Here is a 13855-nt window from a genome sequence, read left to right on the forward strand (position 1 = left end):
AGGACTGATTTCCTTTAGAATGGACTGGTTGTATCTCCTTGCTGTTCAAGGGACTCTTGTTCAAGGTGGTTATACCAATTTACAATCCCATCACAGTCTTTGCTGCCAAAAGAGGTACATTTAAATGATTTCTGCATGAAGGACTAAAAACACGTTCTCTGTGAATTAAGGAAAAGATTAGTTCTGTTAAGGATAGTTGGATTATAAGAACTTTAAAAAGAGTAACATTAAAACGTGTATCATGTATTCCTGTAGATATTGCAGATAACTTTTCTCCAGAAGTTTTGAAGGACTGTAAGGAATGGTAAGGGATTCCTCAAGCTGTATACATAGGTCAGGTACCCTCAACCTATTCCCTAGAAGTAGAGCGTGAGATAGAGATTCCGATGCATGTGACTCACTGTGAGGGTATTACTCAGGAGAAATCTGTAAGGAACGAAGTGAAGGAAAGGGAAAGGGGAGAAGCTGAGCAAAGATGTGGGTTCAGCGAAAATTTGCCCTTAAGAATTCTGGAGTGTAAGCCACACTGGAGTCATCTGCCCTTTAAGGCAGTCTTCTGTACCCCATAATATTCCTCATGGTTGTGGATCTGGGGTAGGTGGTGGTGGCGGCAATAGTTACTTCCGGGAGTCTTCCATCAATCTAGGGCAGTCATTCTCAACTATGAGCTATTTGGTCTCCTAAGAGACTTTTGGCAAAGTCTGGAGATATTTGTGGTTGTCACAATAGCAGGGTTGGTATTGGAATTGAGAAATAAGAGGTCAGAGATGCTGCTAAACATCTCACAATATGCAGGGGGGGCTCCCCACAACAAAGAATGAGTTGGCCCCAAATACCTGAGGTGGAGAAACCCTGAACTAAGGAAAGTCTTTGGAGAGGTCATCCCAAATGTTTGTGGCCAGTTACAGATGGGCCTCCTGGATCCATGAAGAATACCTGGGCAGGGCATCAAAACAGTACCTTCTGTAGATGTCTTTTATATATATGACAGAAAACAATAAAGGAAGCTTAAAGTGCAATTTGGTTAGCATTTCTCCCATGGTCTGTATTTCATCAAATGTAATGGGACTAGCATCTTGGAATGTATGTTGCTAAGCCCTTAGCTGAACTCTGCACAAAAAATGTCAAAACAAAACAAAAAACACCCTAGGATTAGCTGTAACTGTTTTAGGTTTTTTTCAGAACTTTATTGAGCTTGCATACAATTGGAATTGGACTAAGTCTTAACTGAAATACCCATGATTGTGCTCTTTTATTGCTAACACTGTGCTCTTTTAACAGCTGTGACTTGAATCGGCTAAAAGATTGGTGCAAAGATAAAAAATAGTAACAATAAAGGTGTTTAAAAAACACTGGGCACATCACTAGTGTCCACCTCATGCTCATGTACCCTGTTAGGCCCATCCTTTAATCCTCTTTTACAATCCAAATTTCAGGGCTTCCCTGGTGGCTCAAATTGTAAAGAATTCACCTGCAATGCAGGGAGACCCAGGTTCGATCCCTGGGTTGGGAAGAACTCCTAGAGAGAGGAATGGCTACCTACTTCAGTGTTATTGCCTGGAGAATTCCATGGACAGAGGAGCCTGGTGGGTTACAGTTCATAGCTTTGCAAAGAGTTGGACATGATTGAGCTGCTAATGCTTGCTTTCTATCCAGGAATTCATCCAAGCCCTCTTAGAATTAGTTTATAACTCAAAATTGCAAAACTTCAGATATCTAGTCCCACTGTATATAGAAGGATAGTTGTTTTTCAAACTTCAAAATGTGTTATCTAGTTTGTATTCTAACTTTCATATTTTTATTCTAGTTTTCTGATCTTTGCTTATGATTTTATTGGTCTCACTTTTTTTCCCCTCTTGAAACAAATCATTACTTTGTTCACTTCTTAAGAATTAACAATAACAGTGATAAATAAGGAAGGTACAGTTTTGGTAAAATATTCTTGCCAAAAAAAAAGAAGAAATACTAGATATAATGCCATGTTGGGTGGAAATAATGAAAAAATAAGATATGATACCATCTTTGTTTAAATTCTTTCTGTACTTTTTATGAATAGGAAGATACTTTTAATGAATTTTATGAATACACTGAAAGTCATAAAGATGTATGCCAAAATAATAACAGTGGTTAAAGTGTAGTTTGCAAGTTCTGTATAAGATCCCACCATCTCCCAAAAATGGCTCAGAGAATGAACTAGAGTTATAAACAGCTTATACAGGAAGCTATTTCCAACATAGATTAAAACTCTGTTCTTCATTAACATTGTCTTACTTGCCTAAGAGCCTGCCACCTTCTGGAAGCAAGGGGGACTTCATCATTAAAAGATTTCTAATTGTAGAATTTTGTAATACGGCTGGAACTGGGATTGTTTTTAGAAAATATTTTTAAATTAACATTTAATTTTGAATCATGTGGATCACAATCAAGTTATTAGACTAGAAGAGGTGATGATTTAATTCAATCAGAGATGGCAGGTTATATGCATGCTTGTGCATGCTAAGTTGCTTAGGTCTTGTCCAACTCTTTGTGACCCTATGGATTGTAGCCGGCAAGGTTCCTCTGTTCAAGGGATTCTCCAGGCAAGAATACTGGAGTGGGTTGCCATGCCCTCCTCCAAGGGATCTTCCCGACCCAGGGGGTCAAACCCAGGTCTCCTGCATTGCACGCAGATTCTTTACCATCTGAGCCATCAGGGAAGCCCAAGAATAGTGGAATGGGTAGCCTATCCATTCTCCAGGGGAACTTCCTGACCCAGGAATCAAACTAGCATCTCCTGCATTGCAGGCAGATTCTTTACCAGCTGAGCTACCTGGGAAACCCACCAAACTGATCACAGGAAAAAGCTATTTTTAAAATAGTGAAAGGCCATCCAAAAATAAGGCTTAAAATAATGGAAAAACAAACAAACCCCTTGCAACTTTGAATGCTCAAAAGAGACGAAAATTTTCATTCTTGTTTTTTTCCCTCCAAAGCAGAGTTAACATGAAATGTTGAAATGATGTCTTTATTTTCAAGCATTGTTAGAAATAAGAATTCAACTGGATCTTTGAACCAATATTGATATGCCTAAAAAAGTACCCAAGAAAAACAATAAACTAGTGTTGCAGATATTCATTTATAGTGTGATAATGCTCCCCAAGCATTAGACACATAATGTAACAGGGTACTTAGAAATATATATAGAAATATAAAAATCTCTGCAAGAGTGGCTAGAGGGGTTACTCTTGATGAAGCAGAAGAAATAACCAAAGTTAGACAGCAGTCAAAGGAATTTTTCTGTAATATTCCATTTTTTTTGAAAAGAGAATGAACTTTTCACTTGTGTAATTAACCATTAATTAGAAATCCAAATAGAGTGAACTATAACTTGCAAATAAAGTCATAAATCCCTGTTTTATTATATGTGTCAATCAGTATTTTGTGAAATAGCATATGCAATATATATTTTGAATATATATATAACAGCAGCAATGTACCTTATGGTCTGTTTATCTGTATTGCAACAATTTGTCTGTGTGTGTTGCCAAACAAAGAGTAAAATATCCAAGAAGTGCATAGCTCTACTGTGTAAAGTGCTTTCAAATAGACTTTCCTCAGGTGTAGCTTCAGCCTCAGTTAATTCTTTGGCATTAATAATTTAAAAACATTAATGCTTGTGACCTCTAGGAATGAGGTGCCATGGCAGATGTAAAGATTCTTTTTAGAAAAGCTAATTTGGAATGAGCCAGCCAAAGGCCTATCTCAAGGGATTTTTTTGAGGGCTACACTAATTCCATGTTGGCATCAGTTCATTTCAGTTCAGTTCAGTTCAGTCGCTCAGTCGTGTCCGACTCTCTGCGACCCCATGAATCGCAGCACACCAGCCCTCCCTGTCCACCACTACCCCCCGGAGTTCACTCAGACTCACGTCCATTGAGTCCATGATGCCATCCAGCCATCTTATCCTCTGTCGTCCCCTTCTCCTCCTGCCCCCATTCCCTCCCAGCATCAGAGTCTTTTCCAATGAGTCAACTCTTCACATGAGGTGGCCGAAGTACTGGAGCTTCAGCTTTAGCATCATTCCTTCCAAAGGAATCCCAAGGTTGATCTCCTTCAGAATGGACAGGTTGGATCTCCTTGCAGTCCAATGGACTCTCAAGAGTCTTCTCCAACACCACAGTTCAAAAGCATTAATTCTTCGGCGCTCAGCCTTCTTCACAGTCCAACTCTCACATCCATACATGACTACAGGAAAAACCATAGCCTTGACTAGACGGACCTTAGTCGGCAAAGTAATGTCTCTGCTTTTGAATATACTATGTAGGTTGGTCATAACTTTTCTTCCAAGGAGTAAGCGTCTTTTAATTTCATGGCTGCAGTCACCATCTGCAGTGATTTTGGAGCCCCCAAAAATAAAGTCTAACACTGTTTCCACTGTTTCCCCATCTATTTCCCATGAAGTAATGGGACCAGATGCCATGATCTTCATTTTCTGAATGTTGAGCTTTAAGCCAACTTTTTCGCTCTCCACTTTCACTTTCATCAAGAGGCTTTTTAGCTCCTCTTCATAGAGCACCTGTTATTTGTAGGGCTAAATACGGTCTAAAGCAGGAAGACTTGTGCTCACAATGCGAAACAAGCTGGGTAGGAGGTAGTATATTGGGAGCCAACTCTATAGTATTTTACAGCTTGAGCTCAGGAATCAGACTCACTTGGGTTTCAATTCTCATTGCGCCACTCACTAACTGTAATCTTGTGCACACTATGGGGATATGTAATCTCTAGTTCACAGAGCTGTCAGAATGGAAAAATGAGATCATTATAAAGGATATGGTGCAGTGCTGGCACATAGTGAGTATTCAATCAATTCAATTAATCCCCCTGCCCCCCAAAGAACGGATGAATGGGCAGAGTACTTTTTAAATTGTTTAACATAAACCTCTTGTCTTTATCAAAACTCTCAGATTTAAGAACGCATTTGAGTCAGTTCTAATGAAGTGGATGAAACTGGAGCCTATTATACAGAGTGAAGTAAGCCAGAAACAGAAACACCAATGCAGTATATGAACACCTATATATACGGAATTTAGAAAGACGGTAACAGTGACCCTATATGCGAGACAGCAAAAGAGACACAGATGTAAAGAACAGACTTTGAGACTATGTGGGAGAAGGTGAGGGTGAGATGATGGCATTGAATAATATTGAAACATGTATACTACCATATGTAAAGTAGATGACCAGTGCAAATTGGATGCATGAAGCTGGGCACCCAAAGCTGGTGCTCTGGGACAACCCAGAGGGATGGGGTGGGGAGGGAAGAGGGAGGGGAGTTCAGGATGGTGGGACACATGTACACTCAGGGCTGATTCATGTCAGCGTATGGCAAAACCCACCACAACACTGTAAAGTAATTAGCCTCCAATTAAAACAAACAAACAAACAAACAAAAAAACTCCCAGATTTAAGCAGATTGACTTTTATTTTGAATTTTAAATTTTATATACTCCTATTGATATGCTGAGTCCTAATTCATTTTCAAGACTCATAAAAAGTTGGAGGTTGAAAAGGTTTTTAGGTTATCTGATCCACTGTCTCCAGAGATGACTTTCACTTGTCTTTCACTGATATTTAAAATCAGGAAATGAAAACATTTCCTGGACTATTCTAGTAACTGGTGGAATAACCGGAAATAAAATGAGAGGGAAGGAAGGCCAAGGGAATATGCAGGGGAGGAGAGAGCCTAGTGGGAGAGGCATTGAGAGAGTATGGCCAGAATAAAAAGGAGAAATAAAAGGAAGAGAAATAAAAGACAGAAAAGAGGACCTCGAATAAGTGGCAGGAGAAAAGTGAGAAAAGGAAAGAGAAGAAAGTACAGAGGCACTGCTATTCGTCATTGCAGACACTAATATGATTTAAGTCAGATGTTATGGATTTTGGTAACTGTAAAATGCATGACTGTAAGACATATTGCTTAACCTTTGAGAGTCGTGTTCTTCGGCGTTCGTGGTGTAGATTAAACGAGATGAGTGGAATGGACGTTCACTAAACAAGCAAATTCTGTTCAATTAATGAGTTAGGAAGAGGAGAGAAAGTGGCAGAAACGGACAGAGGGAGAGAGGCATGGAGGGAAAGAGGAGGAGATAGAAATCGGTAGAAAATGAAGGAGGAGAGGGAGAAAGGGGTTATTGACAAAGCAAGTGAGAACTAAGGAAAACCACAGTAACGGTGTTTCTGTGGTTTCTGCGGTGACTGCTCCAACACACTCAGCCTCGACAACTTGCCGGGAACCTTGTCAGAGCTTCACAAGCACAAATGCATGCTATCTTCACACCGTCTCTACAAGGCTAGGGTTCTAACCTTATTTTATAGACGAGATATCTGAAGCATAGAGAGGTTCTGTAGCTTTCTCAAAGTCGTACTTCTGGGTATTGGAAAGAAAGAATTTAAACGCAGGTTTCACTGCCTGCAAAGCAGATGTTAAAATCATCTCTGCTGCTGCTGCTTCTAAGTCGCTTCCGTCGTGTCCGACTCTGCGACCCCAGAGACGGCAGCCCACCAGGCTCCCCCGTCCCTGGGATTCTCCAGGCAAGAACACTGGAGTGGGTTGCCATTTCCTTCTCCAATGCATGAAGATGAAAAGTGAAAGTAAAGTCACTCAGTCCTGTCCGACTCTGAGCGACCCCACGGACTGCAGCCTACCAGGCTCCTCCGTCCATGGGATTTTCCAGGCAAGAGTACTGGAGTGGGGTGCCATTGCCTTCTCCTAATAACCTTCAAAGAAGCTTAGTGGCTCTAAGGTGGATTCTTGCCCGGGTTCTTGCAAGTTATGCCCTGGGTTTAATTTCTGAGCACAAAGCCTCATTCCTCCGGTCCCTTCTCGATCTCCTAGCGCACAGCGTCTCGTCTCCATGGAAACCGGCGCGAGGCGGGATTTCCTCTTGCACGCACGCGCACTTCCGCCTAGAGCCGGAAGCACCGTGTCTAACAGCGGGTACCCGCGCGTGGGGACTTCTTGGAGAGTTTCAGTGGCAGGCCCGCGGCGGCTGCGAGAGTGGTCGACTTGGGCGCCCGATTTCGGCGTGGTGATGCTGACCCCGGCGTTCGATCTTAGCCAGGACCCTGACTTCCTGACTGTTGCTATCCGCGTGCCTTACGCCCGGGTCTCTGAGTTCGATGTCTATTTCGAGGGGGTCGATTTCAAATTCTACGCCAAGCCTTACTTTCTCAGGCGAGTTCCGGGTGTTTGGCTCTGAGAAGAGCATGTTTTGGGGATTCATTTATTCATTCATTAGATAACTGTTTATGCGAGGGAGGATGAAAGAACGGAGGAGGACTTCTCGGCATCTCGACTGCCTTTTTCCGAGGTACCTGCAGCAGGTGCCGAGGAAGTGAACTCTTTCAGGCGTGCGCTCTGAATGCTGCAGAAGCTTATTGTTTCTTATATTTTCTTACATCCCCGCCTGGAGGAGATTCCGGAGCCACTTTAGAACGCAGTTTGGGACCATAATTGCCTTTCCTGTTTTTGTCCTGTCGCCCTAGTTCTTGTCCCCTTTCCTGTTTTCTTTTCCCTCTGCGTTAGTTCTCCTTGTCCCGAGACAGCTCACGCTGCCTTCCCTACTGACCTGTCGGTTTGACTTTTTCAGTCCACGTCCTTTTCCTCTACCTCCTGGCTGACGCTTTCTGTTCCCTGAAATTTTCGCCTTTCTTGGTCCGGCTGATGCCAAAGTCTCCTTCACTTCTTCGTTGTTTGGTTCTTCTCTGTTTGATTTTACCCCTTCATTGTCGTCGTCGTCCCGCCAGCCTCAGGGAGGGACCTTCAGCTCTTGTTTGTTTGCATTTTTCTCCCTGCAGAACCGTAACATCGGTGGTAACACCTGACCTCTTCTCCCTCTCTGTGTGGTGGGCAAGCAGTGCGTTTAAGTGAAGGATTAAGTGCTTGTGTGCATTATCTCATTTAACCTGGATAGCGATCCTTGGAGATCAGTTCAGTTCAGTGCAGTCGCTCAGCCGTGTCCGACTCTTTGCGACCCCATGAATCGCAGCACTCCAGGCTTCTGTCCATCACCAACTCCCGGAGTTCACTCAAACTCATGTTCATCGAGGAGTTCACTCAAACTCATGTTCATCGAGTCGGTGATGCCGTCCAGCCATCTCATCCGCTGTCGTCCCCTTCTCCTCCTGCCCCCAATCCCTCCCAGCATTAGAGTCTTTTCCAATGAGTCAACTCTTCGCATGAGGTGGCCAAAGTACTGGAGTTTCAGCTTTAGCATCAGTCCTTCTAATAAACACCCAGGACTGATTTCCTTTAGAATGGACTCATTGGATCTTGCAGTCCAAGGGACTCTCAAGAGTCTTCTCCAACACCACAGTTCAAAAGCATCAATTCTTCGGCACTCACCTTTCTTCACAGTCCAACTCTCACATCCATACATGACCATAGGAAAAACCATACCCTTGACTAGACGGACCTTTGTTGGCAAAGTCATGTCTCTGCTTTTGAATATGCTATCTAGATTGGTCATAACTTTTCTTCCAAGGAGTAAGCGTCTTTTAATTTCATGGCTGCAGTCACCATCTGCAGTGATTTTGGAGCCCCCTAAAATAAAGTCTGACACTGTTTCCACAGTTTCCATATCTATTTCCCATGAAGTGGTGGGACCAATTGCCATGATCTTAGTTTTTGACTTCCCTGGTGGTCCAGTGGTTAAGAATCCTTGGAGATAGGCATCATTATTTAGAAGACATTTTAGAAGACACTGCCATATTATTCTTTCTCAGCATTGTCAATACATTCTTTTCTCCTTTCTACCGAGTGAAAATCCAGTCTCCTCATCTTTCTCATTCAAGTGTAGTTCCAGCCTACCCTTCCTGCCCAAGTACATTTCCAGTGCAGACATTCTTCTTGAGTTAAGCTATTAAGTACTTGGCCTGAACTTGTTCTCCTCAGGTATCCCTTTGGATCCACCTACTTGAATATGTTGTATAAAAGAGTGTCTGGATTTATACAAAGTGACCAGGGAAAGCCTGTTTGAAGAGGTAATATTAAAGCCAAAACATGAAGAATGGGAAGAAGATGATGTTAGCAAACAATTATTGACATTTTACTCCTAGTTAGTGCTTTATGTGGGTTTCCCTGGTGGCTCAGAGGTTAAAGCGTCTGCCTGGAATGTGGGAGTCCTGGGTTCGATCCCTGGGTTGGGGAAGATCCCCTGGAGAAGGAAGTGGCTACTCACTCCAGTACTCTTGCCTGGAGAATCCCATGGAGGGAGGAGCTTGGTAGGCTACAGTCCATGGGGTCGTAAAGAGTTGGACACAACTGAGCGACTTCGCTTCACTTAGTGCTTTATGTGACTCACTTGATTTTAGGACAGTCTTACAAAGTAGGTTTTGTTATATACTCATGTTGCAGATAAGGGCTCAGAGGCTCAGAGAAAAGATCTTAAATGAGATAGGATGATAAAATTAAGTAATTACAATGAAAGAAATATTTCAAAATAAAAGTCACTTGCTTAATTAAGTTTGGGAGGTTTGGTGAAGACCCAGTAAGCAGCTACATGTGAAGCAGTTTATAGAGTACTTTTTATACAAATGTATCCATTCCTTGAGTAGCAGAGGCTTGGGGGTTGGGCACATGTGAGTGTCAGCACACTTATAGTTCTGTGACTTTTAGCAAGTTATTCAGTCTCTGTAAGTTTCCTAGTCTGTTAAGTGGGACTAATATTAGTGGTTTTAAAGAGTTGATGTGAGGTTTGAGATAATGCATGTATAATCGTTATTACTGTGCCTGATAATTAACTATGCATTCAATAAATGGTAGGTATTATTATTTATTAAGGGATCGTATTGTTGCAATTATCTGCTGCCAATAACCAATCAAACCTGTGTAAAATAACAATTCTTTAACTCCCTCTGCTGGTTTTTGTGCCTTGGTTTGGTAAGAGCTTGGCTGAAATGTTCTGGCTTAAGGTCTTTAGTTTAGTCATGTGTTGGCTGGACCTGGGACAGGAAGGGCTAAAGCAGCTGGAGACTTACAGGGTAGGTGAAGGAGGGAATCTCTTTTCATGTGGTCTCAGGACCTCCCTGTGTGGTCTCATGTGTGATTCCTGCAGGGAGCTGCATCCCTACCATGACAGCTGAAATTTTTAAGAGTAAATATTTCCGGGAGCAAGACAGAATCCATATCATCTTTTATAACCTAACCTCAGAAATCACAGTGTCACTTCTGCTGTATTGTTTTGGGTAAACAATTCTAGAAGCCCACTCAGTTTTAAGGGGAGGGGACATAGATTGCATTATTGGGAGGAATGATGTGAGATAGGTCATCTTTGGAAATGCAGTTTGCTACAGTATACCAGAGATGAATAAAACCTTACCCCTCTCCTTGAGGAACTGAGTGTTTAGCAGGGAAGGCAGATCTGTTCGAAGATACTGTTTCGCCATCATGCATTAAGAATTTAACTCTGTACTTATAAAGAGTTTAGGAGAAGGGAGATGATAACAATAGTTTACATTTTCCGAATGGTTGCCTATTGCACTAGCCACTAAGCTTTTTGTATTATCCTTTCTTTCTCACAGCAACCCTCAGATAGATTCTATTATTTTTTACTTTTTATAAATGAGGAATATGAACTTTGAAGTTAATTAACTTGTGGTACAAAGAAAGTTACAGAGCTAGTAAATGGCACAACTTGGACTTAATTTAGACTCTGAAGGTAAAGTTCATATTTGTATCCATTGCATAACAAATTTATTCATAACTGAATTTTTATACTAGGTTTAGAAGGGATTTTTGTTTCGAAAATGTGTTATAGCTTCAGGAAACATTAAGATCAAAGGTAAGTAGGGATACAGCCCTGTACCTTTTGGGGTCTGCCAAGATGGATGATGATGATAATGGTGATGGTGTTAGAATAGGGAATAAGGAGGAGGGGGGTTTGGGAGGAAAGTAGGTTCATATTTTAAGTCTGGAGTGGAATGGATCTGGCCTCATATATAGTACAGGTGAATTTAAATTGTCTAGCCAATATCAAGCAGCCATGGAAGCTTTTGTAATAGAAAAGTGACAGATTTCTGTTTTAGAAAAATTCTTTTGGGGACTCAGTTAGAGCATTGATTGATCCAGAGTAAAACTGGGAACAGGGAAATCAGTTCATATTCTTTAGCAGGAAAGAGGGGGAAATCCCTATACAGTAATAATGAGATTTACAAAAACACTTTTGCTTTCTGCCTTTTTAAAAGAAAAGTAGTAACTTACCCAATATAAACAATTGGTTTTGTTGGTTCTTTATTCTTTCTCATATTTTTGTTTCTTTTCTTTTTGGAAGCCAATTAGTATACTTTTATTGAGCCCATCCTGTGTCAGTCATCAGGTATATAAATAACTCATATTAGGAAGGGAAAGTACTATAACAGTAGTGATAGCTAGTATTTATTGTGGCTTTTCTTTTTTAAGTGTTTTATCAGTGACTAGTGCCTATTCAAACAGAAAAATGAGTCATCTCTGATTCCTATTTTCTTAGCTAGGGAAGAAATATAAGTTATTTAGTTTATAAAATTCAAGTGCCGAGGAATATCTTTTTAAATGGTTGATAGATTTCAGTGCTTGATGCTTACTGTCATGCTTTATGATGCTTTGTAATTTAAGGACTTCATGAGACCTTTTATTACATCTGCAGGTTAACCCTTCCTGGAAGAATTGTAGAAAATGGAAATGAGCAGGGGTCCTATGATGCAGATAAAGGTATTGCCCTTGGAATTTTCTGTTCGTTTTTTTTCTTTGAATTCTTCATGTTGGTGTAGCTCCATAATAATCTCAGGTTATGGCGCCCTTTAGGTGAATGGTGAGTGCAGTCTGTCCCTGCCACTCTTTATTCTTTCTTACTGTCCAGTGCCTGTTATTCATGGAGTTCTTAACAGTTACAGTTTCCCCAGCCCTTTAAATTATACTTCACATTGTTCTTTAAAGTTTAATTAGTTAAATACTCTGGCTCTGTTTTCTGAAGGTTTTATTTCCTACTTATCCCTACATTCTGTAAGTGTTTAAAAGTTAAAGTTAGGTTGTGGGAGGTGACTGATAAGAAAAGAAGTGGATGATTTTTGTAAGCTGTGAGTCAAATGTTTCTAAGACAGTGTTTTTTAGAATTTTAAAAATTTATTTTTTGTTTAAGTATAATTGATTTACGGTGTTGTTAGTTTCAGGTATACGGCAAAGTGATTCAGATGTATATATATTCTTTTTTTCCATTACTATTTTCAGTCTTAAAATATAATTATGTGTAGGTGAGAGAGAAACTGTCCATACAGGACTTTTAAAGACTGATTGAATTTTCTTCTCTTAATTGATAAGCCCTTCATTTCAGCTCATCTTGAAACCATTTATTTTCCTTCTGTAGAAGTCACTGGATTTTCCTTTGTTGGTGAATCTGGAATAAGAATACCTTGTGTACTGTTATGTGATTTATTCAGTGAATATTGACCTCAATGAACTAGGGTAATGGAGGAAAGGTGGAATGAAAGAGTTAAATGACCAAGTTCTAACCCATAACACAGTATAACTGATGTGATGAAGTACAATGAAACTGCCTTTCTAGGTAGTAAATCTGCCTTTAATTGCAGATAAGCTGCATGCTGAAGCATAGTTATTAAATCTTGAAAGTAAATGGGGTTTTAGGAAAGTTAAATATGTGGAAATATTTGGATTTAGTTGTGTTTGATATATTAGAATATGGCTAAGTACACTGAAAGAGGTAAAATGTTTTAAAATGTAAGAGTAGTGAATAATGTCGGAGAAGGCAATGGCACACCACTCCAGTGTTCTTGCCTGGAAAGTCCCATGGACAGAGGAGCCTGGTGGGCTGCAGTCCATGGGGTCACGAAGAGTCGGACACGACTGAGCGACTTCATTTTCACTTTTCACTTTCATGCATTGGAGAAGGAAATGGCAACCCACTCCAGTGTTCTTGCCTGGAGAATCCCAGGGACGGGGGAGCCTGGTGGGCTGCTGTCTCTGGGGTCGCACAGAGTCGGACACGACTGAAGTGACTTAGCAGCAGCAGCAGCAGCAGTAGTGAATAATGTAATCTATTCATAGGGGAACCTAGATGAAAGTGATAAACGCTGTTAAGGGACAAAAAGAAGTACATAGATGGAATTTGGGTTTGCATTAGACAGGCTTTAGGGATATATCTCTTACGATATCAAAGAACTTTATCAAGCCATCATTGCCTTATTTAAGATTTTGTGTATATTTGAAATGGCTGCTATTCTTCATTGGATTCGATTCAGTTCAGTCGCTCAGTCGTGTCTGACTCTTTGTGACTCCATGGACTGCAGCACACCAGGCCTCCCTGTGCATCACCAACTCCCAGAGTTTACCCAAACTCATGTCCATTGAGTCAGTGATGCCATCCAACCATCTCATCCTCTGTCCCCTGCTCCTCCCACCTTCAATCTTTCCCAGCATCAGGGTTTTATCAGATGAGTCATTTCTTCGCATCAAGTGGCCGAAGTATTGGAGTTTCAGCTTCAGCATCAGTCCTTCCAATGAATATTCAGAACCAATTTCCTTTAGGATGGACTGGTTGGATCTCCTTGCAGTCCAAGGGACTCTCAAGAGTCTTCTCCAACACCATAGTTCAAAAGCATCAATACTTCAGTACTCAGCTTTCTTTATAGTCCAACTCTCACATCCATACAGGACTACTGGAAAAACCATAGCTTTGACTAGATGGAACTTTGTTGGCAAAGTAATGTCTCTGCTTTCATATGCTCTCTAGGTTGGTCATAACTTTTCTTCCAAAGAGTAAGCATCTTTTAATTTCATGGCTGCAGTCACCATCTGCAGTGATTTTGGAGCCCCCCAAAATAAAGTCTG

The 13855-nt window shown here is 41.0% G+C and overlaps 1 protein-coding gene across 1 annotated transcript in view; it reads left to right on the forward strand.

Annotated features, from left to right (window-relative positions):
• The first annotated feature begins 7022 nt into the window (after positions 1-7022).
• Positions 7023-13855, forward strand: part of SHQ1 (SHQ1, H/ACA ribonucleoprotein assembly factor) — a 101068-nt gene continuing 94235 nt past the window's right edge. Inside the window, exons 1-2 of the mRNA XM_068982755.1 lie at positions 7023-7210; positions 11658-11722. Coding sequence (XP_068838856.1) covers positions 7068-7210; positions 11658-11722 — 208 coding nt within the window. The 5' untranslated portion in view covers positions 7023-7067. The remainder of the gene's footprint in view (positions 7211-11657; positions 11723-13855) is intronic.

Source organism: Capricornis sumatraensis, chromosome 10 (genome assembly GCF_032405125.1).
Source record: "Capricornis sumatraensis isolate serow.1 chromosome 10, serow.2, whole genome shotgun sequence".
NCBI classification, from domain to species: domain Eukaryota; kingdom Metazoa; phylum Chordata; class Mammalia; order Artiodactyla; family Bovidae; genus Capricornis; species Capricornis sumatraensis.